This window comes from Microcaecilia unicolor, chromosome 6 (assembly GCF_901765095.1).
Source record: "Microcaecilia unicolor chromosome 6, aMicUni1.1, whole genome shotgun sequence".
In the NCBI taxonomy this organism is placed as follows: Eukaryota; Metazoa; Chordata; class Amphibia; order Gymnophiona; family Siphonopidae; genus Microcaecilia; species Microcaecilia unicolor.
Window position 1 is genome coordinate 158,291,841 of NC_044036.1, and position 24,467 is coordinate 158,316,307.

The 24,467-nt window shown below is 46.4% G+C and overlaps 1 protein-coding gene across 1 annotated transcript in view; it reads left to right on the forward strand.

Annotated features, from left to right (window-relative positions):
• TASOR (transcription activation suppressor) overlaps nt 1-24,467 on the forward strand; it is a gene marked incomplete in the record, with an annotated part of 313,792 nt that overhangs the window by 117,301 nt on the left and 172,024 nt on the right. The window contains 4 exon segments of the mRNA XM_030205431.1: nt 5,965-6,070; nt 6,526-6,626; nt 6,889-6,992; nt 17,110-17,182. Coding sequence (XP_030061291.1) covers nt 5,965-6,070; nt 6,526-6,626; nt 6,889-6,992; nt 17,110-17,182 — 384 coding nt within the window.

Genomic DNA, 24,467 nt, shown 5'->3' on the forward strand with positions numbered 1-24,467 from the left:
TGTTGTCACGTCGAGCCCGGAGGATTTTCCAGCAAAATCGGCAAAAGTCTCTTCCCGGGTGTTTTGTCACGCGAGAGGATCACACCGCGCATGCACGCGCACGATTTCCCGCTTGCCGCGCGGACACGCTCAATTGTATTCTTTCCGCGTCTGAGGAGACACGGAGTTTTGCTTTGCGTTTCTTCGGGTCCCGGAGTGAAAGTTTCTTCGTCTTTGGACTGCAAAAGAGCACTGGCCTTTTACGTGGAGCGGACAAACCCCCGCAGACAGTCCGCCCAGTTGTTTATTTCTTTTAATCCCCACAAGAGCGGAGTTGCTGTCGGGAAGCGCACCATATCTAATTGGCTAGCAGATTACATTTCCTTCACTTACGCCCAAGCTGGGTTGACTTTAGAAGGTCATGTCACGGCTCATAATGTTAGAGCCATGGTTGCATCAGTGGCTCATCTGAGGTCAGCCACTATTGAAGAGATCTGCAAGGCTGCGACGTGGTCATCAGTCCACACATTCACATTTATTTTTGTTACATTTGTACCCCGCGCTTTCCCACTCATGGCAGGCTCAATGCGGCTTACATGGGGCAATGGAGGGTTAAGTGACTTGCCCAGAGTCACAAAGAGCTGCCTGTGCCGGGAATTGAACTCAGTTCCTCAGGACCAAAGTCCACCACCCTAACCACTACATCTCACTACTGCCTTCAGCAGGATAGCCGATGCGACAGTCGGTTTGGGCAGTCGGTGCTGCAGAATCTGTTTGGGGTTTAGAATCCAACTCCAACCCTCCTAGGCCCATTTTTATTCTGTTCCAGGCTGAACTCTTAGATATTTCTTGTTTCAGGTCAATTTGTGTTATGTCCTCGCCGTTGAGAGGCCCAATTGACCACTGTTTGTTGTGTTGAGTGAGCCTGGGGGCTAGGGATACCCCACATGTGAGACTATCAGCTTGCTTGTCCTCGGAGAAAGCGAAGTTTCTTACCTGAAGCAGGCATTCTCCAAGGACAGCAGGCTGCATATTCTCACAAACCCTCCCACCTCCCCTTTGAAGTTGCTTTTCTTTCATCTTTTGGATTCAAGTGAGGAGCGTGTCCGCGCGGCGAGCGGGAAATCGTGTCCGCGCATGCGCGGTGTGATCCTCTCTCGCGACGGAACGCCCTGGAAGAGACTTTTGCCAATTTTGCTGGAAAATCCTCCGGGGCCGACGTGACGTCACCCACATGTGAGAATATGCAGCCTGTTGTCCTCGGAGAATACCTGCTTCAGGTAAGAAACTTCGCTTTCTGGCACCATGCTAAGATCAAGGCCTTACTGAGAGCAGAGTGGACCAAAATCTTTAGTGTGTGTAAGATACAAGGCTGACTGAAGCTCCAAAACTGAGAAAATATCCCTACAAACTGTCAAAATTGCGAAGATGGTCCCCAAGCCCCAGAACTGTTTTGATGAAGTTACTGAATCAGCTATCATTTTTCCATAATATTCGTTTTTTGACACAACAGAATTTTAATCTCTTCTTTCCACTGTCTATAAATAACCAGGATCCTTAGCTTTACTCCAGGATCTCTCTAGCCTCCTACAGCCCCTCTTAAGTTTTGCTAATTCTGGTGTATATCAGTGATTCCATTTTAAGCAACTATTCTTTTTTTTTTTTTTTTTTTTTCCAGAGGTGCTAATTCGTCTAAGGATAAAGAAACTGCATTATTCCAAATCTGTAGCTATTGTTCTGGTTATTGTATCAATGACTTTAGTTCTCCCCCTACTTTCTGACAAGTTCTGTATAAAACATTTCCCCGGCCAAAACATGTATTAATCTTAGACATGGATTGAAAGCTTTTAAATGCTGATGGGGGAATATCATTCTGAAGAGACAGATTCTACCATAGAGAGAGAGATGTAGAGGAATCCATTTAGACAAGTATTTAGCCGTAGACTCAAGCAATTTTATCACATTCGACTTCTACAGCCTGGATGTAGATGAAGGCATTTATATCCCCAAATACCTAAAGGATTTCTCCGCCCATTGTAAAGAAAAGGGACCCTCCTATAAGCATTTAACATCCTCCAATGGTGCCAAGGCCATAGATTTTGATAAATTTAGTTTAACCCCCAAAAAGTCCCCAAATTTTTGAAAACTCTCCAGTAAAGCCAGCAATGAAGGTTTAAGGTCTACAATATGCACTAGCAAATCTGCCAGTGTCAGAATTTTTAACTCCTGGTGGTTGACGCACTCCCTTCTAAGAATCCTTCATGAAAGGATCCAGTGTAAGCATGAAAAGTAATGGTGACAAAATTCAGCAAGGATAACAGCCTATATGATGCTGGCTGGAGTGGATCCTTTTCTGGTTTCAGTAGAGCTATGATCTGTGCTAATCATAGTGAAGTTGGTGACTTCCATCTGGTAATTTAGAATTAAACATAGACACCAAAGCAGGGCTTATTGTCTTTTGAAGAATTTTATAAAACTCAACACAGAAACAATTGGACCCTGTTGCCTTCCCAAGGCACTGTGTCCCATTGCCCAGCCGAACTCATCAAGTGTTATAGGAGCATTAAGATACCTTAGGGAGATGCGTATTATTCAGCTATACCACACTATCTAAAGTATGTCCTATAGAATGATCATACTAAAGGAAATAGTTAGATAAAAAAATCTTTGAAAGCTTTATGAATCCTCTTGCCCAAGTTAAACCATTTGACCTTGATCATCTGTCATTTCGGAGGGACCTTGCCAAGTTTTAAGTTCTGTAGATAGCAATTTACTACTTTTGTTACTATGTAGATAGAACTGAAACTTCTGATAGTCTAAAGATTTCATTGCCCACTGATGTAGCAATTCAGCAATGGCTAATTGAGAGGCCAAAAGGTTGGTTTTATTTGAAGCAGATGGATAAATCCCAAATTAATGTTCTCTTCATGTCTGCCTTTCCAAATGTAGGATCCCTCATTCTCTAGCCTTAGTTAAGAGAGAGTTTCCCCTCTTAGTACCGCTTTTGCAGCATCCCCAAATAGTATGGGATTATCTAAATGAGCCTGGGTGTGTTCTGATCTTCCTGCCATTTCTTATACATGTGATCATGATAACCCTCATCTCCATATAGCTCGGAAGGCAATCTCCATTGATAAACTTGGGGAGACAAATAACCGAAATGCAAGGAAATCTCTGTCCTAGCAGAGTCTGAGATGATAGGGACCAATCTCCACTGAACGTACTGTCAAGAAGAAAGACCGAGACACCAAAAGATAATCTATTCAGGATTGGGTGTTACAAGCTAGTGACATATGAATGTAATCATGAGCTCCTGGGTACAATACTCTCCAAACATCAAGTCAAGAGAGGAGCATAAAAGGGGCATCTTTTTAATCAAAAACCAGTTTCTCACATGGAGTAAGATTAGATTTATCCAGTCCAGGATCATACAGTATGTCTCATCCCAAGATTATGGGAACATCCTGCATTTGGAGCCAGGTAGACAACACAGTTTGATAGAAATTTTTATCATAGACATTTGGTATACAGATATTGCAGATCTTCCTATAGTCACTATAGCCAATATATATCTACCATTGGGGTCCTTTAGACTAAATTGGATAGTAACCTGCAGCCCTGTGTGAAATAAAATAATGACACCTGCCTAGTGTTGAAAGTCTAGAGCATCTAGTATCATGCTCACCCACCACTTATTTAATTTAGCATGTTCCACAGAAGAAAGATGAGTTTCCTTGTTTTTGTTTCAAAGTAAGCAAAAACAAGAGAAATAGGAAGCTTATATGGTTCTCCAAACAAGTGGCTGAAAAAATAAGGATAAAAGAATCTGCATTCAAGAAATATAGAAGAATACAAGAAGAGGGTCACGGAAAGATTACCAGATTAAACTCAAAGAAGCGAAGAGGAAAATATGGCTAGTGAAGTGCAGGCGGAATAAAAAATGGCTAAAGATGTAAGGTGACAAGACCTTTTGCAGATATATTGGGGAAAGGAGAAAAGCTAGGAATAGAATTGGAAGACTGAAAGATGCTGAGAACAGCTATGTGGAGAGTGATGAGGATAAAGTGAACATACCAAATACTCTTCAGTGGTCATGGAAGAAAATCTTGGAGAAGGACTGCGATTGGTTGCTGAGGGTATATAGGAATGGAGTGGATATTGTACCGTTCACTGAAGAAAAAGCGTTCATAAACAGCTCGAAAATTTGAAAGTGAACAAAGCTATGGGGCAGATGGAATACATCCCAGAATACTGAGGGAGTTTAGAGAAGGTCTGGTTGGACCTCTTAAGGATTTATTTAATAGATCTTTAGAGACGGGAGAGGTTCCGTAGGATTGGAGACAAGTGGATGGTAGTCCCTCTTCACAAAAGTGGATACTGGGAAGAAGTGGAAAACTACAGACTGGTAAGCCTCACGTTGGTGGTAGGAAAGATAATGGAGTCGCACTCGCTGCTGAAGGAAGATGGTTAATTTTCTAGAAGCCGACGGGTTGCAGGATCCGAGGCAACATTGTCTTACCATAGGAAAATCCTGCCAAACAAACCTGACGACTTTGGGTAACCAAAGAACTGGATAAAGAACATGCGCTAGATGTAGGCAGACTTATACGGTCTGTGCCAGAACCAGTGGTGGGAGGCGGGACTGGAGGTTGGGAGGCAGGGATAGTGCTGGGTAGACTTATACGGTCTGTGCCAGAGCCGGTGATAGGAGGCGGGGATAGTGCTGGGCAGACTTATATGGTCTGTGCCAGAGCCGGTGGTGGGAGACAGGGATAGTGCTGGGCAGACTTATACGGTCTGTGCCGGAGGCGGGGATAGTGCTGGGCAGACTTATACGGTCTGTGCCAGAGCCGGTGGTTTGGAGGCGGGGATAGTGCTGGGCAGACTTATACGGTCTGTGCCCTGAAGAGCATAGGTACAAATCAAAGTAGGGTATACACAAAAAGTAGCACACATGAGTTGTCTTGTTGGGCAGACTGGATGGACCGTGCAGGTCTTTTTCTGCAGTCATCTACTATGTTACTATATGTTACTGGATTTCAGCAAAGCCTTTGATACGTTCCCTCACAGATGACTCATGAATAAGCTGAGAGGGCTGAACTTAGGACCCAAACTGGTGAACTGGATTGGAAACTGGTTGACTGACAGGCCACAAGAAGGTGGTGGTAAATGGAATCCACTCGGAGGAAAGTAGGGTGAGCAGTGCCAGTGCCTTAAGGGTTAGTGCTAGGGCATGGGCCAATTCGGTTTAATATATTTGTAGGAGACATAGCTGAAGGGTTAAAAGGAAAAGTTTGCATTTGAAGGAGACATAGCTGAAGGGTTAAAAGGAAAAGTTTGCATTTTTGCGGATGAGACGAAGTCAGTAGAGTGGATACCCCAGATGGAGTAGAAACCAAGAGAAAAGATCTCCAGTCATTAGAAGAATGGTCAAAGATCTGGGAGATAAAATTTAATGCAAAAAAAAATGCAGTGATGCACTTGGGGGGTTGACATCTGCAGAAACATAATGTACATTATCTCATTATTTAAACATTTATTTTCCCAAGGACAAGGAGGCCTTCTGTATTCACATCTGGGTTACATCATCTGAAGGAGCCCAGTACGGATGCTGACTAGATGAACATAAAAATTTCTAGCAGCATCCTACTGCACATATACTACATTCCCTCCCAGTGCATGAGCTCTGGTTCCTCAGTTTCCGCACTAGCCACAAATCTAGACAGGATACAGCCAAAACATACTTAAAATCAATTAGATAAACTACTTCCAAACTGCCAAATTATAACATTTTGGGTACTCTGTCAGCTCCTAAATACAATGAAGCAAGAGGAGAACAGGAATGGAAAAATAAATATGTATTTTCGCATTGAAAACTTTTGAATTAAGAGGAGTTTGCAAGATGTTGGATCTTTTTAATTCTTGGTATCTTTTTCTCCATTTCTCCAGCCTTCCATCTCATAACCATATTTTCTTTATCTCTAGATAAATGTAATTACATTTTGTGGCGAGGACAGCTTTTAAATAAAGGAAAACTTTTGTGCTATGCTTCTTTGGAGTCTGCAAGCCGGCCATTTCTTCCTTTCAAGCTGTAAGATTCATTTCACTACTTGTTTATCTGGATCAGGGACTTATTGTGCATGTATGTGATTTGTTATAAAACATTTTTTTTGTTACAAAATTACTGGCTCTTAAGCTATAAGATGGCAATTCTGTAAGTGGGTGTCTCCATTAAATGCCCAGGTGCCACATGGTAAAAGCCTATTCTATAATGGCATATAGGTGCCCAATTTCCATTATAGAATATTAGCATAACTAGTACTCGTGTGTAACATTTACTTTTGTGAGTGTTATGCACATATAATTACAGAATGTTTAGTGGCATGTAAATGTAGACACCCTGTTATAAAATTACCCTTTAAATTTTGTTATATGATTTGAGTGTCAGAGTTTTAAATTTCTAGGAATTTTTAGAATTTTTAAAAATATAAACACTGAAGAGAAGTTTTTGTTTGTTTTGTTTTTGTTTTTGTTTTGTATTTTCAGTCCTGAGAAGTTGGAAGTAGACACAGTTATGAGCATTGAGCTGCTAAAGAGAGAAATTCCTGCAGTATTCTGTAAAGAGGCATACTTTGGATCAAATGAAGGTAAGTGCGTTGTACAAAATATAGGGCCCTGTTTACTAAGCTGCTCTGTAGGAGCGCACACGTTTTAGTGTGCACTAACGATAGATGCTTATTATATTCCTGTTTGTGTCTCTAGCGTTAGCACATGCTAAAAATTAGCACGCACTAAAAAGTTTGAGTGCCTGCAGCATGGCTTAATAAATAAAGCCCATAGTTCGCTTTTCTTATGTTTTTCTCCAAAATGTCTCTCCCCCCCCCCCCCCCCTTTTCTTTCTTACATTAGTGGTGAAGAATCGAATGTATTGTAGCCTTTATGATGTGATGGAAAAGACGCGAACTGGGAGTAACTTGGAGTGTTTACTTCAAAAGCTAGAAAAGGAAAAACTAGTGAGTGCAATTTTACTTTCCTATTAAATGTGTGTGTTGCATGCTTGTTGGTTGATGGTGTGTAGACTGAATGAAATTGTTTTTATCCTGTAAGGTTTTTTTTTTATGCTGTTATTTTTTTTGATACATTTTGTATATAATTTCGTACCAAGCTTTATAGAGCAATTTATTTATGGTAGCCTTAAAGCAGGGCTCCAGAAATCGCAGGTGCTAGGTCACAATGGTAAATATAAATTACTCACTGGCACTTGGTAGTTTCTTGCCTTAGTATATACATGTATTTAAAAATGCTGTGTTAGTCTCGAATGGAAACAGCTTCACTGAATTTCGTGGCTCTGAGTTTGAGCCATGTGATGCAGGAATATATATACACATATACATATACACAGTTCTCCGAGGAGAAACAGGCTGCTTGCTCTCACATTTGGGTGACGTCCACGGCAGCCCCAGGTCCGGAAAAGTTTCCTAGCAACAAAGGTTGCTAAAGCCTTCGGGTGCGCGGGCATCTTCCCGCCCGTCACGCAAGAGTCCCGCTTCAGTCTTTTTTCCGCAGTCAGGAATGGCTGTTTACGGCGGTTCTGTGCCCCAGAAAGAAGAGCCTTCGTTTTAGTCGGCTTTTTGCCGTTTTTTTTGTTCTTTGTCGTGCTCGTGCACGAGCGGTTCGTGTTTCTTTTAAAAAAAAAAAAAAAAAAAATTTTTTCCATTAGTTTTCTTAGTTTTTGTCCAAGTTTTCTTTCATCGTTGTGTGTGGCCTTTTTGGCCGACCGTATGGGTTTTCTCCCTTTTTTGTGCTCTTCCTTTGGCACCATCGCGAATTTTGATTTCGCCGCCACTATTTTTCCATCGATGACATTGAGGCTCGCCAGTGGTTTCAAGAAGTGCACTCGGTGCAACCAGGCAATCTCAGGCACCGACTTTCACGCATGGTGTATCCAGTGCCTTGGGGCCGATCATCGCCCAGATGCATGTAAGTTGTGTCTCCGCCTTAAAAAGCGGACACAAGCGTCGAGACAAGCTCAACGGGAACGCCTGTTTAGAGCTTTGCCTAGTACTTCGGCGTCGACATCGGCGGTGGTGTCTGTCGGCACCGGAAAGTGCATCGACCTCGGGAGCGCAGGTAATGGCTGTCCAGAGACCATCACATGCTGGCAGCAGTGAACCATCGAGTGGGTCTCCAACTGTCTTGAGGGCTCCTGCGGTACAGGCCCATCGAGACCGACCCCTTTCAGACCCGACCCCGAGGAGGCATGTGGATTCCACGTCCTCGTCGGTACTGAGGGATACCGGTGACGTGCCTCGAGCGAAGGCAAAGACACACCGTCATCGGTCCCCTTCTTGTCACGGTACGAAGAGCTCCAGGGCGTCGAGGGAATCAGCCCCCGTGAAGTGTCGACGCCAGGAGGACCACTCATCCTCCAAGAGGTGTCGATGCACCGGTCTCCGGACAGCCCGGTACCACCGCCGCCTCCTCGGCAGATTCTAGCCTCGATTCCTGTACCCGACGCCACAGCTTTTCTCGACAGACACTCTTGACGAGCACCTCCATGCCATTCTTCCAGGGATCCTGGAAAGGTTGCTGCGACCATCTGTTCCGGTACTGGAGGTGCTTGCGCCAACAGTACCGTCGATAGATGCGGCGGCTGGCTCCCCGCCTGTGGTGAGGCCCTCGACGTCTGTGCCGCCTGCGGCATCGGCCTCTGCTGCCTCCCGAGTTGACTCAACGTCGATGGAGGGAGCTTTATCGTCCCTGGCATGGGAGTCAACTTCTCGGCATCGCCATAGAGGACATAGCTCCTCGGCGTCGAGATGGGCTCAGCTTCGGACTGCAGTCAGAGAACTCTTGTCTGATACCGAAGGAGAGGCCTCGTGGGAAGCAGAGGAAGACCCAAGATATTTCTCTAGTGAGTATTCTTGTGGTCTTCCCTCTGATCCGAGTCCTTTGCCAGAGTTCTAGAAAGCTTTCTCCCCCGGAGAGTTTATCTTTCTCATTCTTTGTCTGGGAAATGTCTACGGCTATTCCCTTCCCGGTGGTAACTGAGGATGAGCCCAGGGCTGAGATGTTCGAGGTCCTGGACTATCCTTCGCCACCTAAGGAGTCATCCACTGTTCCTCTACATAATGTCCTTAAGCAGACACTGTTGAGGAACTGGATGAAACCACTATCTAACCCCACCATTCCTAAAAAAGCTGAGTCCCAGTATAGGATTCACGGGGACCCAGAGTTGATGAAGGCCCAGTTGCCTCATGACTCGGGGGTCGTGGATTCTGCTCTCAAGAGAGCCAAAAGTATGAGAGATTTCGCCTCAGCGCCCCTGGGGCGGGAGTCTCGGACTTTGGACTCTTTTGGGAGGAAGGCCTACCAGTCAGCTATGCTCATCTCAAAAATTCAGTCCTACCAGCTCTACACGAGCATTCACTTGTGGAATAATGTGAAGCAACTGGCGGACCTGGTCGATCAGCTCCCTTCGGAGTAGGCCAGGCCTTTTCAGGAGGTGGTCAGGCAGCTGAAGGCGTGTTGTAAATTCCTGTCCAAGGGTACTTACGATTCTTTTGATGTGGCATCCAGAGCCGCGGCTCAAGGTATAGTGATGCGCAGACTCTCATGGCTGCGTGCCTCTGACCTCGACAATCGAGTCCAGCAGCAGCTTGCGGATGTTCCTTGCCGGGGGGATAATATTTTCGGCGAGAAAGTCGAACAGGTGGTAGAGCAGCGCCAATGCGGTCGAGCCCGTGCCACCGGGGCAAGAAGGGCTGGGATTCTATTCCAGGTATTTCCTTGTGCAAAAGAAAACAGGGGGGATGCGTCCCATCCTAGACCTAAGGGCCCTGAACAAATATCTGATTCGAGAAAAGTTCAGGATGCTTTCCCTGGGCACCCTTCTTCCCATGATTCAGAAAAACGATTGGTATGCTCCCTGGACTTGAAGGATGCTTATACTCACATCCTGATATTGCCAGCTCACAGACAGTATCTTCGATTCCGTCTGGGAACACAGCATTTTCAATATTGTGTGCTGCCCTTTGGTCTCGCCTCTGCGCCCCAGATGTTCACCAATGCCTGGCGGTCGTTGCAGCGTTGCTACGCAGGCTGGGAGTGCATGTGTTCCCTTATCTCGACGATTGGCTGGTGAAGAGCACCTTGGAGGCAGGAGCTCTACAGTCCATGCAGATGACTGTCAAACTCCTGGAGCTACTCGGGTTTGTTATATATTACCCAAAGTCCCATCTCCTTCCAGTTCAACAACTAGAATTCATAGGAGCTTTGCTGGACTCTCAGACAACTCGGGCCTATCTTCCCGAAGCGAGGGCGGACAACCTTCTGTTCCTGGTTTCCTTGGCCAGAGCGTCTCAGCAGATCACAGCTCTGCAGATGTTGAGACTTCTGGGTCATATGGCCTCCACAGTTCATGTGACTCTCATGGCACGCCTTCACATGAGATCTGCTCAGTGGACCCTAGCTTCCCAGTGGTATCAAGCTGCAGGAGATCTAGAAGATGCAATCCTGTTGTCCACCGCTTTTCACAACTCCCTGATATGGTGAACAATTCGATCCAATTTGACATTGGGTCGTCCCTTCCAAATTCCTCAGCCTCAAAAAGTGCTGACTACAGATGCATCTCTCCTGGGGGGGGGGGGGGGGGGGAAGCTCATGTAGATGGATTCCACACTCAGGGAGCTTGGTCCAAGGGCGTAGCCGCAGGTGGCCCTCCATTTTGGGCTCAGGCCCACCCAGCAACTGTGCACGCTACAGGCCTTCTTTCCCTCGGGCCCTCCTTCCCCTTCGGGCAGCGCCGCTGTCTTAACTGTACATCAAAGTTGCACGTCACCGGGTCCGTCCTGCCGCTACGCTGCTGCCCTCCGCTCCGTTGTCATCATCTTTGTCTGGCAGAGTCATTAGTTCTGCTGCTGCTTATCTGCAGCGGATCCGCATGCTGCCAGGGTAGTCTGCTGCTGCGACTGCTTCCTCTGCGCTGGCCCTGCCTCTTCAGAAAGAGTACCTGCCGGAAGGAAGTAGTCGCAGCAGCATACAGCCCTGGCAGTGTGCGGATCCGCTGCAGATAAGCAGCAGAAGAAGTAGTAGTAACAATTCTGCCAGACAAAGATGATGACAACGGAGGGCAGCAGCGTAGCAGCAGGACGGACCCAGTGCCGTGCAGCTTTGCTGTACAGTTAGACTGCAGCGCTGCCCGAAGGGGAGGTAGGGGAAAGAAGGCCTGCAGCCAGCGTGTCAGTGAGTGGTGGCTGGGGAAAGGGAGGGAAAAAACGTGCAGCATGCTGGCGGTTGGTTGGTTTGTGTGTGTGTGTGTGTGTGTGTGTGTGTGTGTGTGTGTGTGTGTGTGTGTGGTGGGGGGGGGGGGGGTCGGGGAGAGACAGGAGCACTGTTGGGATGAAGGAGTGAGACAGGGTAGAGCTAGGTGGGGGGAGGGACGGAGAGATGCTACAAGGGGAAAGAGAGGGAGAATTGTTGGATATGGGTGGGATGGGGAGAGGGAGGGAAAGGGCATGAGAGAAAAAATGTGTTGGACATGGAAGTGGAAGGGAGGGAGAGATGAGAGGGGAAATGTTGAACGTGGCATTGAGGTGAGGGAAAGGAAGGATGGAGAGATGGTGGTGGGGGGGGGGGGGTGTAGAGAGATGTTAAACCAGGGGCTCAAGGCAGGGAGAGGGAGAAAAGTTGGACATGAAGGTGGAGAACAGGAAAGGAGAGATGCACAAGTGAGGGAGGGGAGAAAGAATGAAGATGGATCCAGGGAGAGAAGGTAGACAATGGATGGTAGGGAAGAGAAGGGGAAAAATGCTGGACAATGAGGGAGGGGAGAGAGATGGGCCAGGAAGATGCTGGTGGTGGGAGGTAAAAGGGATAGGGAAATATTAGGCTACAAGGGTGAGGAGGGTAGAAAGAGGGAACAGATGCTGGGCTGGAAGGATGGAGGGAGGGAGGGAGACACTGGGAATGGTGGAAAGCATGGGGGAAAGGCCCAGGGAATGGAGATGGCAAGGAAAAAATGAGAGAATAGTGTTCACAGGGGGTAGAAATATGGTAATGACGCGTAGATCGAAGATGGAAGGGAATGGAAGGCTGAGAAGGAGAGAGATGTGGAATGGGAGAGCTAGTGGGTCAAAGGAGATGGAAATGTGATAGATATCTGAAAAGTAAAAAGAAGGAAAAGATTTAGAAAGAGGATGAAATTTGAGTGTACAGAAGCAGAAAAAAAAAAAAAAAAAAAAAGAAAGAAAGGAGAGAGCTAAAATGGAAGGATCAATATTTCAGAGGTACAGTGGTGGAAATAAGTATTTGATCCCTTGCTGATTTTGTAAGTTTGCCCACTGACAAAGACATGAGCAGCCCATAATTGAAGGGTAGGTTATTGGTAACAGTGAGAGATAGCACATCACAAATTAAATCCGGAAAATCACATTGTGGAAAGTATATGAATTTATTTGCATTCTGCAGAGGGAAATAAGTATTTGATCCCCCACCAACCAGTAAGAGATCTGGCCCCTACAGACCAGGTAGATGCTCCAAATCAACTCGTTACCTGCATGACAGACAGCTGTCGGCAATGGTCACCTGTATGAAAGACACCTGTCCACAGACTCAGTGAATCAGTCAGACTCTAACCTCTACAAAATGGCCAAGAGCAAGGAGCTGTCTAAGGATGTCAGGGACAAGATCATACACCTGCACAAGGCTGGAATGGGCTACAAAACCATCAGTAAGACGCTGGGCGAGAAGGAGACAACTGTTTGTGCCATAGTAAGAAAATGGAAGAAGTACAAAATGACTGTCAATCGACAAAGATCTGGGGCTCCACGCAAAATCTCACCTCGTGGGGTATCCTTGATCATGAGGAAGGTTAGAAATCAGCCTACAACTACAAGGGGGGAACTTGTCAATGATCTCAAGGCAGCTGGGACCACTGTCACCACGAAAACCATTGGTAACACATTACGACATAACGGATTGCAATCCTGCAGTGCCCGCAAGGTCCCCCTGCTCCGGAAGGCACATGTGACGGCCCGTCTGAAGTTTGCCAGTGAACACCTGGATGATGCCGAGAGTGATTGGGAGAAGGTGCTGTGGTCAGATGAGACAAAAATTGAGCTGTTTGGCATGAACTCAACTCGCCGTGTTTGGAGGAAGAGAAATGCTGCCTATGACCCAAAGAACACCGTCCCCACTGTCAAGCATGGAGGTGGAAATGTTATGTTTTGGGGGTGTTTCTCTGCTAAGGGCACAGGACTACTTCACCGCATCAATGGGAGAATGGATGGGGCCATGTACCGTACAATTCTGAGTGACAACCTCCTTCCCTCCGCCAGGGCCTTAAAAATGGGTCGTGGCTGGGTCTTCCAGCACGACAATGACCCAAAACATACAGCCAAGGCAACAAAGGAGTGGCTCAGGAAGAAGCACATTAGGGTCATGGAGTGGCCTAGCCAGTCACCAGACCTTAATCCCATTGAAAACATATGGAGGGAGCTGAAGCTGCGAGTTGCCAAGCGACAGCCCAGAACTCTTAATGATTTAGAGATGATCTGCAAAGAGGAGTGGACCAAAATTCCTCCTGACATGTGTGCAAACCTCATCATCAACTACAGAAGACGTCTGACCGCTGTGCTTGCCAACAAGGGTTTTGCCACCAAGTATTAGGTCTTGTTTGCCAGAGGGATTAAATACTTATTTCCCTCTGCAGAATGCAAATAAATTCATATACTTTCCACAATGTGATTTTCCGGATTTAATTTGTGATGTGCTATCTCTCACTGTTACCAATAACCTACCCTTCAATTATGGGCTGCTCATGTCTTTGTCAGTGGGCAAACTTACAAAATCAGCAAGGGATCAAATACTTATTTCCACCACTGTAGGTGTAGTGAGGAAATGAAACGACAAGAGAAAAAAGACAAATGGACAACCGCTTGAAGAATTAGCAGAAGACAGGAAAGTGGGAAAGAGAAATTGGAATCAACATGATGGAAAAATAAAATGTCCAGACAATAAAAGTAGGAAAATTATTTTACTTTGAATGTTTTAAATGGAATATGTTAGCTTTGGGAAATGTGCATAGTGGATATCTTTTTATTCTGTTAAGTAGAAAAGGAAATGCGCTTTTGTTTTGGGTTTTTTTTTCTCCAGTGTTGCAATACATGCTGAGGTTCCCAGTTCAATTTTGTCTATATATTTTTATTTCTAATTTGTGATCCCTTGTTCTGTAATTTGTGAGGGTCTGTCAGTGTGACTTTAACGGCAGATGAGGAGATTGGAGAGGAGAGGGAATTGGGGGAGGGGCTTTATTTTCTGCCCTGGTCACCAGCATGGCTAACGGCAGCCCTGACCCTTGCTGTAGCTAGTGGGGATTCCCAAGCCCTACTAGCTGGGGTTTCTTCTGACGCTGGCCAGAGATGCCTTCTTCTACTGAACTTGGCAGATGGGGGCAGCATCCTGGAGCCACTGACAACTAAGCAGGTATGGGGTGCTGGCATCAGTGGCTCGAGGAGTTGCTGCTGCCTACTGGGCTTGGTGGAGAGGAGTTCTGGCCGTTTTTACTGGAGGCCTTCAGCTGACAGAGATTGGGGATACTCATCTGCTAAAGTATTTATATTTTGAATTGGGAAGTGCTGGGGGAGAGGGGGGGGGGGAGAAAATTTTGTGCCCACCCACTTTGTGCTCAGGCCCACCCAAAATTGGCTGTCTGGCTACGCCACTGGCTTGGTCCCTTCAGGAATCAAGGTTTCAGATCAATCTCCTGGAGTTGCGAGCAATCTGGAACGCTCTAAAGGCTTGCAGAGATCGGCTGGCCAGTCACATTATCCAGATTCAGACAGACAACCAGATTGCCATGTACTATGTCAACAAGCAGGGGGCACCGGATCTCGCCCCCTGTGTTGGAAAGCTGTCCAGATGTGGTTTTGAGCCCGCCGTCAAGGCATGTTTCTCCAGGCCACATATCTGGCAGGTGTAAACAACAGTCTGGCCGACAGGTTGAGCAGGATAATGCAACCTCATGTGTGGTCTCTCAACAGGGAAATTGTCCGCAAGATCTTCTGAGCATGGGGCACCCCCTCGGTGGATCTTTTTGCCACTCAGATCATTCACAAGGTTCCTCAGTTCTGTTCCAGACTTCAGGCCTATGACAGGCTAGCCTTAGATGCCTTTCTCCTACATTGGGGGTCAGGCCTCCTGTATGCGTATCCTCCCATACCTCTGGTGGGGAAGACTTTGCTGAAACTCCAGCAAGACCGTGGAACCATGATTCTGATTGCACCCTATTGGCCGCGTCAGATCTGGTTCCCTCTTCTTCTGGAGTTGTCCTCCGAAGAACCATGAAGATTGGAGTGTTTTCCAACCCTCATCACTCAGAACGAGAGGGCGCTTCTACATCCCGACCTCCAGTCTCTGGCTCTCACGGCCTGGATGTTGAGGGCGTAGTTTTCGCTTCCTTGGGTCATTCTGAGGGTGTCTCCCGAGTCTTGCTTGCTTCCAGAAAAGATTCCACAAAGAGGTGTTACTCTTTTAAATGGAGGAGGTTTGCCTTCGGGTGTGACAGCAAGGCCCTAGATCCTCGCTGTTGTCCTACACAGACCCTGCTTGAATACTTTCTGCACTTGTCAGAGTCTGGTCTTAAGACCAACTCCGTAAGAGTTCATCTTAGTGCTATTAGTGCTTATCTTTATTGTGTGGAGGGTAAGCCTATCTCTGGACAGCCTTTAGTTGTTTGATTCATGAGAGGTTTGCTTTTGTCAAAGCCCCCTGTCAAACCTCCTACGGTGTCATGGGATCTCAACATAGTCCTCACCCATCTGATGAAAGCTCCTTTTGAGCCACTGGATTCCTGCCACCTGAAGTATTTGACCTGGAAGGTCATTTTCTTGGTGGCTGTTACTTCAGCTCGTAGAGTCAGTGAGCTTCAAGCCTTGGTAGCCCATGCTCCCTACACTAAATTTCATCACAACAGAGTAGCCCTCCGCACTCACCCTAAGTTCTTGCCGAAGGTGGTGTCGGAGTTCCAGCTGAACCAGTCAATTGTCTTGCCAACATTCTTTCCCCGTCCTCATACCCGACCTGCTGAACGTCAGTTGCATACATTGGACTGCAAGAGAGCATTGGCCTTCTATCTGGAGCGGACAAGCCCCTTCAGACAGTCCGCCCAAATGTTTTTCTTTCGACCCCAACAGAAGGGGAGTGTCTGTCGGGAAATGCACCATTTCCAATTGGCTAGCAGATTGCATTTCCTTCACTTACGCCCAGGCTGGGCTGACTCTTGAGGGTCATGTCACGGTTCATAGTGTTAGAGCCATGGCAGCGTCAGTGGCCCACTTGAAGTCAGCCACTATTGAAGAGATTTGTAAGGCTGCTACGTGGTCATCATTCCACACATTCACATCTCATTATTGCCTTCAGCAGGATAGCCGACTCGACAGTTGGTTTGGGCAGTCGGTGCTGCAGAATCTGTTCGGGGTTTAGAATCCAACTCCACCCCCCCCCCCCCCCCCCCCCCCCGGCTCATTTTTATTCTGTTCCAGGCTGTACTCTCAGATGTTACTTCGTAGGTCAATTTTTGTTATGTCCTCGCTGTTGCGAGACCCAATTGACCCTGTTTGTTGTTTTGAGTGAGCCTGGAGGCTAGGGATACCCATATGTGAGAACAAGCAGCCTGCTTGTCCTCGGAGAAAGTGAAGTTACTTACCTGTAGCAGGTGTTCTCCGAGGACAGCAGGCTGATTGTTCTCAGCAACTCGCCTGCCTCCCCTCTGGAGTTGTTCCTTTCTTTGGTTTTGCTTCATAAGTTGACTGAAGCGGGACTCTCGCGTGACGGGCAGGAAGATGGCCGTGCATGCTCGGTGCGTGCACCCGCGCGCTCGAAGGCTTTAGCAACTTTTGTTGCTAGGAAGATTTTCCGGACCTGGGGCTGCCGTGGCCGTCACCCATATGTGAGAACGATCAGCCTGCTGTCCTCGGAGAATACCTGCTACAGGTAAGTAACTTCGCTTTATATAGTATGTGTGTATATATATGTATATAAAAAACACTGAAGGCTTAAGCTGTGATAAATAAAAGAATGGCAATTAACTTATGAATTACACAATAATTTTATTTTTCATCTGAAATACAGGTTTTTGTTAAACCGTTGGGAGACAGAGGTTTCCTTTTTCTCCTTTCACCTTTGCAAATCGCATCTCCATATGGTATGTATTTTAATTTATTGCTAAGGTTAACAGGTCTAAAATATATTTGAAAAGTGGTGTAGGTCTGAAAAACAGTCTTAGTACAGAGCTGAAGAATTACATTTCTCATTTCATTCTTTCATTCTATCAGTTTATTTATTTATTTTTTTTTTTTGAGGGGGGGGGGGGGGGGGAGTAAAGGAAAAGTTGGGAAAAATCATCCTGAACTTTTGGGCTTAAATTCAGAGTTGGAGATGGGATCTGGTACCATGCATATTTATTCAGAAATACCCTGAGATTTATTTTTTCCATTTCAAGCTTGGCTAATATTTGTTGCAATAATTTGCTTTGGTTGGTGGTTAAGTACTAGGATGCCTTCCAGAACTGGCATCCTGGACTTCCACTGCTTTTTACAGAACTTTATTGCTATATTTTTGTATGCTTTTATGGGGTCAGGACTGAAAGCCCATTCTTAGTTTCAATAATTTTGTTGATGATTCCACAAAATAAACAGCTAACAAGCTCAGTATATAATAAGTTGCATACAAAACCGTCTGAGCAAGAGCAGGATAATATTCACATCATCAAAATTTTGAACACTTTTCTTCCCACCCCTACCCAATCTCTCACCCCTCCCTCAAGTTGTATATGAAACATTTTTATAAAAGCATCAAATAAACATCGTTATGAACAGGGTACAAAATATTAATGCAGAAACTGTACAGTCACACTGCTACTACATCCTTGTTCCCCTGCCTCCCCCAGAGATCCCCCACCCAGAACACCATTCCCCCATCTCCCTCAATGGTTCGGAAGGCCTATCAAAAAATCCTTGGAGAATTGACTATTCACCATCCCCCGCCCACAAGGTGAAGAGTATAAATTCTGGACTGTTGTCACAAACCACCCTGTAAAGCCGTAGGCCTCCAATGCTGCAAACAAAAATTCCCACTGAACCAAGTCAAAGGCCTTCTCAGCATCAAAACTAACAAGCAGAGAAGGTAGGTCTCCGATGCGTGTTCACAAACTCCAGTGATGCCAAAATCCATCTGAGGTTTTTAGCCACAGAACACCCTTGGACAAATCCTACCTGCGACTCGTGAATAAGGGATGGCAAGATACGACTTAAACAATTAGCCAAAATTTTTGCAAAGATTTTTACCTCACAGTTTAAAAGGGATATCGGCCTATATGACACAGGCAAAAGGGGGTGCCGATCTGGTGTAGGCAGCACTATGATTTGTGCTAAGTTCAGTTTCCCTGGCAAGATTTGTGTGTCCACCCAAGCGTTAAGTACTACTACTACTACTATTTAGCATTTCTATAGCGCTACAAGGCGTACGCAGCGCTGCACAAACATAGAAGAAAGACAGTCCCTGCTCAAAGAGCTTACAATCTATTAGACAAAAAATAAATAAAGTAATCAAATCAAATTAATGTGAACGGGAAGGAAGAGAGGAGGGTAGGTGGAGGCGAGTGGTTACAAGTGGTTACGAGTCAAAAGCAATGTTAAAGAGGTGGGCTTTCAGTCTAGATTTAAAGGTGGCCAAGGATGGGGCAAGACGTAGGGGCTCAGGAAGCTTATTCCAGGCGTAGGGTGCAGCGAGACAGAAGGCGCGAAGTCTGGAGTTGGCAGTAGTGGAGAAGGGAACAGATAAGAAGGATTTATCCATGGAGCGGAGTGCACGGGAAGGGGTGTAGGGAAGGACGAGTGTGGAGAGAGATACTGGGGAGCAGCAGAGTGAGTACATTTATAGGTTAGTAGAAGAAGTTTGAACAGGATGCGAAAACGGATAGGGAGCCAGTGAAGGGTCTTGAGGAGAGGGGTAGTATGAGTAAAGCGACCCTGGTGGAAGACGAGACGGGCAGCAGAGTTTTGAACCGACTGGAGGGGGGAGAGGTGACTAAGTGGGAGGCCAGCAAGAAGCAGATTGCAGTAGTCTAAACGAGAGGTGACAAGGGTGTGGATGAGGGTTTTGGTAGAGTGCTCAGAAAGAAAGGGGCGGATTTTACGGATGTTGTAAAGAAAGAAACGACAGGTCTTGGCAGTCTGCTGGATATGAGCAGAGAAGGAGAGAGAAGAGTCAAAGATGACCCCAAGGTTTCGAGCTGAGGAGACAGGGAGAATGAGAGAGAGCCATCAACAGAAATAGAAAACGGGGGGAGCGGGGAGGTGGGTTTGGGGGGGAAAATGAGAAGCTCGGTTTTGGTCATATTTAATTTCAGGTGGCATTGAGACATCCAGACAGCAATGTCAGACAAGCACGCTGAAACTTTGGTTTGGATGCAAGGTGAGATATCAGGGGTAGAAAGGTAGATTTGGGAGTCATCAGCATAGAGATGGTAGGAAAAGCCATGGGATGAGATTAATGAACCAAGGGAAGAAGTGTAGATAGAAAAGAGGAGGGGACCAAGAACAGAACTCTGAGGTACGCCGACAGGCAGAGGGATAGAAGTAGAACAGGATCCACCAGTGCGGAGGGAGAGGTAGGAAGAGAACCAGGAAAGGACAGAGCCCTGGAATCCAAGTGAGGACAGGGTATCGAGAAGTATGCTGTGATCAACAGTGTCAAAAGCAGTGGAAAGATCAAGAAGAATGAGGATGGAATATTGACCTCTGGATTTAGCCAGCAATAGGTCATTGGAGACTTTAGTAAGCGCAGTTTTGGTTGAGTGGAGAGGGCGAAAACCAGATTGTAGTGGGTCAAGAATAGCATGTGAGGAGAGAAAATCAAGGCAGCGGCGGTGAACAGCACGCTCAAGTAATTTGGAGAGAAAAGGAAGGAGGGAGATGGGTCGGTAATTAGAGGGACAAGTAGGGTCAAGTGAAGGCTTCTTAAGGAGAGGTGTGACCACAGCATGTTTAAAGGCAGCAGGGACAGTCGCAGTGGAAAGTGAGAGGTTGAGAATGTGACAGATAAAAGGAATAAGAGCAGGAGAGATGGCATTAAGAAGGTGAGTGGGAATGGGATCAGAGGAACAGTTGGTACATTTTGAGGAAGAAAGGAGAAGTGTAGTTTCCTCAATAGTAACTTCGGGAAAGGAGGGAAGGAGAGAGAGGGGAACGGACTAGTGGAGGGAGAGGTGGTGAGGTAGAGAAAGCAAGGTTTATCTTTTGAACCTTGTTGTGAAAGAATTCAGCAAGGGTCTGAGGAGATAATGAAGGGGGAGTTGGGGAAGGGGGCACCTTGAGGAGAGAGTTCAATGTGGTGAAGAGAAGTCGAGGATTAGAGCTAAGAGAGTTGGTCAGTTGGATATAATAATCCTGTTTGGCACGTAAAAGAGCAGATTGGAAGGAGGTCAACATGAACTTAAAGTGTAAGAAATCAGCAAGGGCCCGTGATTTCCGCCAGAGGCGTTCGGCGGAGCGGGTACAGGAACTTAGGTAGCGGATATTAGAAGTCAGCCATTAGTTAAGCACATTAGTTAAAGGTTCAACAATCTCATCTCCCAGCAGCTTGTAGAACTCAGCCCGAAAGCCATCCGGCCCTGGGGCCTTACCCAGTTGGCTGCGACTAATCGCCCAGTAGACCTCATCAGGATGAATGGGCGCGCTCAAAACCTCTCAGTCTGAGTGAGAAAGATGAGGGAGATCTCAACCCTTCAAATAGAGACCACCCAGGAGGTCACCAGACTCTGGAGGAGTGTATAAACTTTGATAAAAGGATTTAAAGGTATCACAAATAGCGCTATCCGTATGAAGCAACCTCCCGGAATGATCCCTTATGGAAATAATCGCTCTCGATGCCTGTTTTTCATTATCAATGTACCTTAACAATTTGCCACCTTTGTTACCATGTTTGTACAGTTGATATCTGTAAAAGGCTTGAGATTTAACCGCCCGGTCATGAATTAGTGTTTAAAGCGGTCTGTACCGACAATTCCTGTTTAAGAGTTGCACTTGGACTGTAATAACTGCAATCCCGGTAGCAAACCTTCAGGGGTGGTAGGCTCCCTTTAGCAGTCCACAAACAAAGTCCTTCCAGACAACACAGCTTTTAGTTCCAAACATTTTATTTCCCCTCCTCCACAAAATCTCAGTTCAAGGGGTTAAAGTCTCATTCAGTTTCTGAACTAAAGCAACAAGAAGAAACTTCCCTTTAAATCCAAGTTCTCCCCCCAGTTCAACACCTGGGTTTCAGTTTTAAAAGTCTTTCCGCTTGGGTGGTTGCAGAATGGCAGTACACCGCCCACAACACAGCTAATTGACTCCTGTGACCACCCACCGCCCTCCGTCCCTGCAACCCTGCCCCAAAGTACAATTACAGTCCATGTCCACTGGTTCCTCCAAACCTGGTGTGTTGGTCTCTCCAGCCTCTCCTTCCTCCAAACACTCCATTAACTCTGCTTCTCTGCTAGGCTGTTGGTTGGAGACCTCCTCCCCCTCCCAGGTGGAAGGAATCTTGTACTGATTTCTAACCCAAGGGTATTGAGCTTTGTCATCCCTGCTCCCCCTTCTGGCCCTCACCTGCCATCGCAGCTGCTCTCTCCAGTCCTTTTCCCCCTCCCTTCCACGTGGGGGCCATACCGGGTTTTGGGACCTACCACACCGATCCCTTCTCTCAGGGCCTTGTGGGGAATGTAGTCTGGCCCCATATCTCCTCCTGAGCTGCTTAGGCCCTCCAACCTCCTTACAGGACGTATCCCACAAACCTCCTACGCAAAGTCTTCAGTTGTCTCTCCAAGCGAAGAATTTCTCTATCTCTGGCCTTCTTGAGATGGCTAGAGTAGCTAATTTATTTATTTAGATTTTGCTCACACCTTTTTCAGTAGTAGCTCAAGGTGAGTTACATTCAGGTACACTGGGCTCACCTGAGGCAATGGAGGGTTAAGTGACTTGCCCAAGATCACAAGGAGCAGCAGCGGGATTTGAACCAGCCACCTCTGGATTACAAGACCGGTGCTCTAACCACTAGGCCACTCTTCCACTCCCTGATGTTCCTTCTCAGGACCGCCTTTGCTGCTTCCCAAAAAAGAATTGTCATTCGCAGACGACTCATTGAAGAGTTTATATTCTGCCCAGCTTTCTATTAAACGCTCCCTAAATTTCACATCATGATAGAGTAAACTCGGAAGGGCCCAGGCCATAGAGGAGGTCTCTGACCCACCAGGCCTCCAATTCATCCGAACCGCAGCATGGTCGAAGACCGCGTTTGGGCTAATCTGAGCGTCCACCACCTCCGTAAAAATCGACTTGGAAGTCAATATGTAGTCGACATGTGACTGAGTTGCATGTGCTCTGGACAGGTGCGTGTAATCTCTATCTAATGGATGCAACACATGCTATACATCCAAAAGATTCAATACAGTGCTAAAATTCGGCAGGCCCCTGGCTGACCCCGTCCTCAACCCCAGGGACGAATGAGATTTGTCAAGTTGAGGATCCTGTGCCATGTTGAAATTCCCCCCCCCCCCAGAATCATAGGAATAGAGTCCTCACTGGCTAGAATTCCCTCTAGCTTCTTGTAGAAAGCCTTATCCAACTGATTAGTAACATAGTAGTAAATGACGGCAGAAAAAGACCTGCATGGTCCATCCCGTCTGCCCAACAAGATAAACTCATATGTGCTACTTTTTGTGTATACCTTACCTTGATTTGTACCTGTCCTTTTCAGGTACAAATCAAGGTAAGGTATACACAGTATTTAGGGCATAAATACTTTCTTCTAAACCCTCCCTTCGCGCTATCATAACATTACAAAAGATAAAACACTCCTCTAAATCTTTAACAACTTTGTGTATCTGACTGGCCACACCTTTTCTAAATAGAATGGACATTCCCCTCTTCTAACTCTGCTGGTGTCACCACACAATCCCCCACCCACCACTTTTCCAGTTTGGCATGTTCTACGTCAGAGAGGTGTGTTTCCTGCAGAAGGGCTATATCTGCCTTAAGGCGCTGGAGTTGTTGCAAAACTTTAGAATGCTTAATGGAGGAATGGATACCCCCCACATTCCAAATGACGACTTTTACCATAGTAGGATACAAGGAGACAAATGGCCCGCAGAGAATCTAGATTTCAAATGAGAGAGAGACTGCCCCAGCCCACAGGCTCTCCCCTTCCTACCCCTGTGCATCTTGATTACAAAACCTGAAACCACCCAGATCTGTCCACCCATATCCAAAAGACTAAGGACGTTCCCACCCCCCAAGAACAAGAGTCCCTGCACCCCACCCCCAAATCCCAATATCTGGTTCCAACATGGAACAAGGCAGGCCTAGATGCCCCCCTTCACATCCCCTTTATAATTAACTTTGAAATCCACAAATCTTCTCTTCAACACCCTCACACAGTCCCCCCCCCCCCCCCCCCCAAAGCATACTCCCACATACCATCCCAAGGAACCCGCTGTTACCAAATACACCCCCTGCAAATACCCAATCCTAGCAATTAATTCAACAACAGCAAAGATTTGTTCAAAAACAGTCTGTAAGTTTCAATAAAATAAAAATAATAAAAAAAAATTAGTGGCCAAAATATCAGCCTCTTATTCACAACTACAACAAGCAGGTGTAGTAAGGATTGAATCATGAGGTGCTCTTCTAACACAGCATTCCAAAGAACCAACTCGCTGGTTACTTCAAAATAAGTCCCATGCTAGAAACGTCCAAAGCTTCATACCAACATGGTCATTCACAGCTGCAACAGTACAGAATACTAAATGGTTGAGTCGTGGAGTGCCCACACAACACCCCAAACCCCCAAAACCAACTCGCTAGATACTGCAGCAGAGGTCCGATGTTAGGAACGTTCAGGGACACAGCACAGCAATCGCGACAATGTAGTCACACTAAAGAACTGAGTTGTGAGGTGCTCCCGCAACACACCAATCCCCAAGCACCAACTCGTGGGTTGCCGCTACAAGATCTGATGGAGGAATATCCAAGGACACAGCGTAGTCCTTTCCAGCTGCAACAGTTCAGTCACTTTAACGAACTGTGTCCCAGGGCGCCCCCACAATACTCCGATCCCCAGGAACCAACTCGCTGGTTACTGCAACAACTATAACAAAATTATTTTTGATTAATTGGCCAAAACACCGACATTGTCGTGTATAACTTCATAAAGTCAATCATAATAAAGTTTAGTCATGGAGAGCTCCCACAACACTTCAGTCCTCTAAGACCGGCTCACAGGCTACTACAAGATGAGTCCATTGATATAAGCGCCCAAACAGTCAAGCGTCCTGGCTCTCCCAATGTGGAGCTGCTGGATTCAATTGTCACTAAAAACACTGTGCCTCCTCCACCAAAGCATAGAATTTTGTGGTTGCTTGGTAAGTGACTTGCAATTTAGCGGGGTAA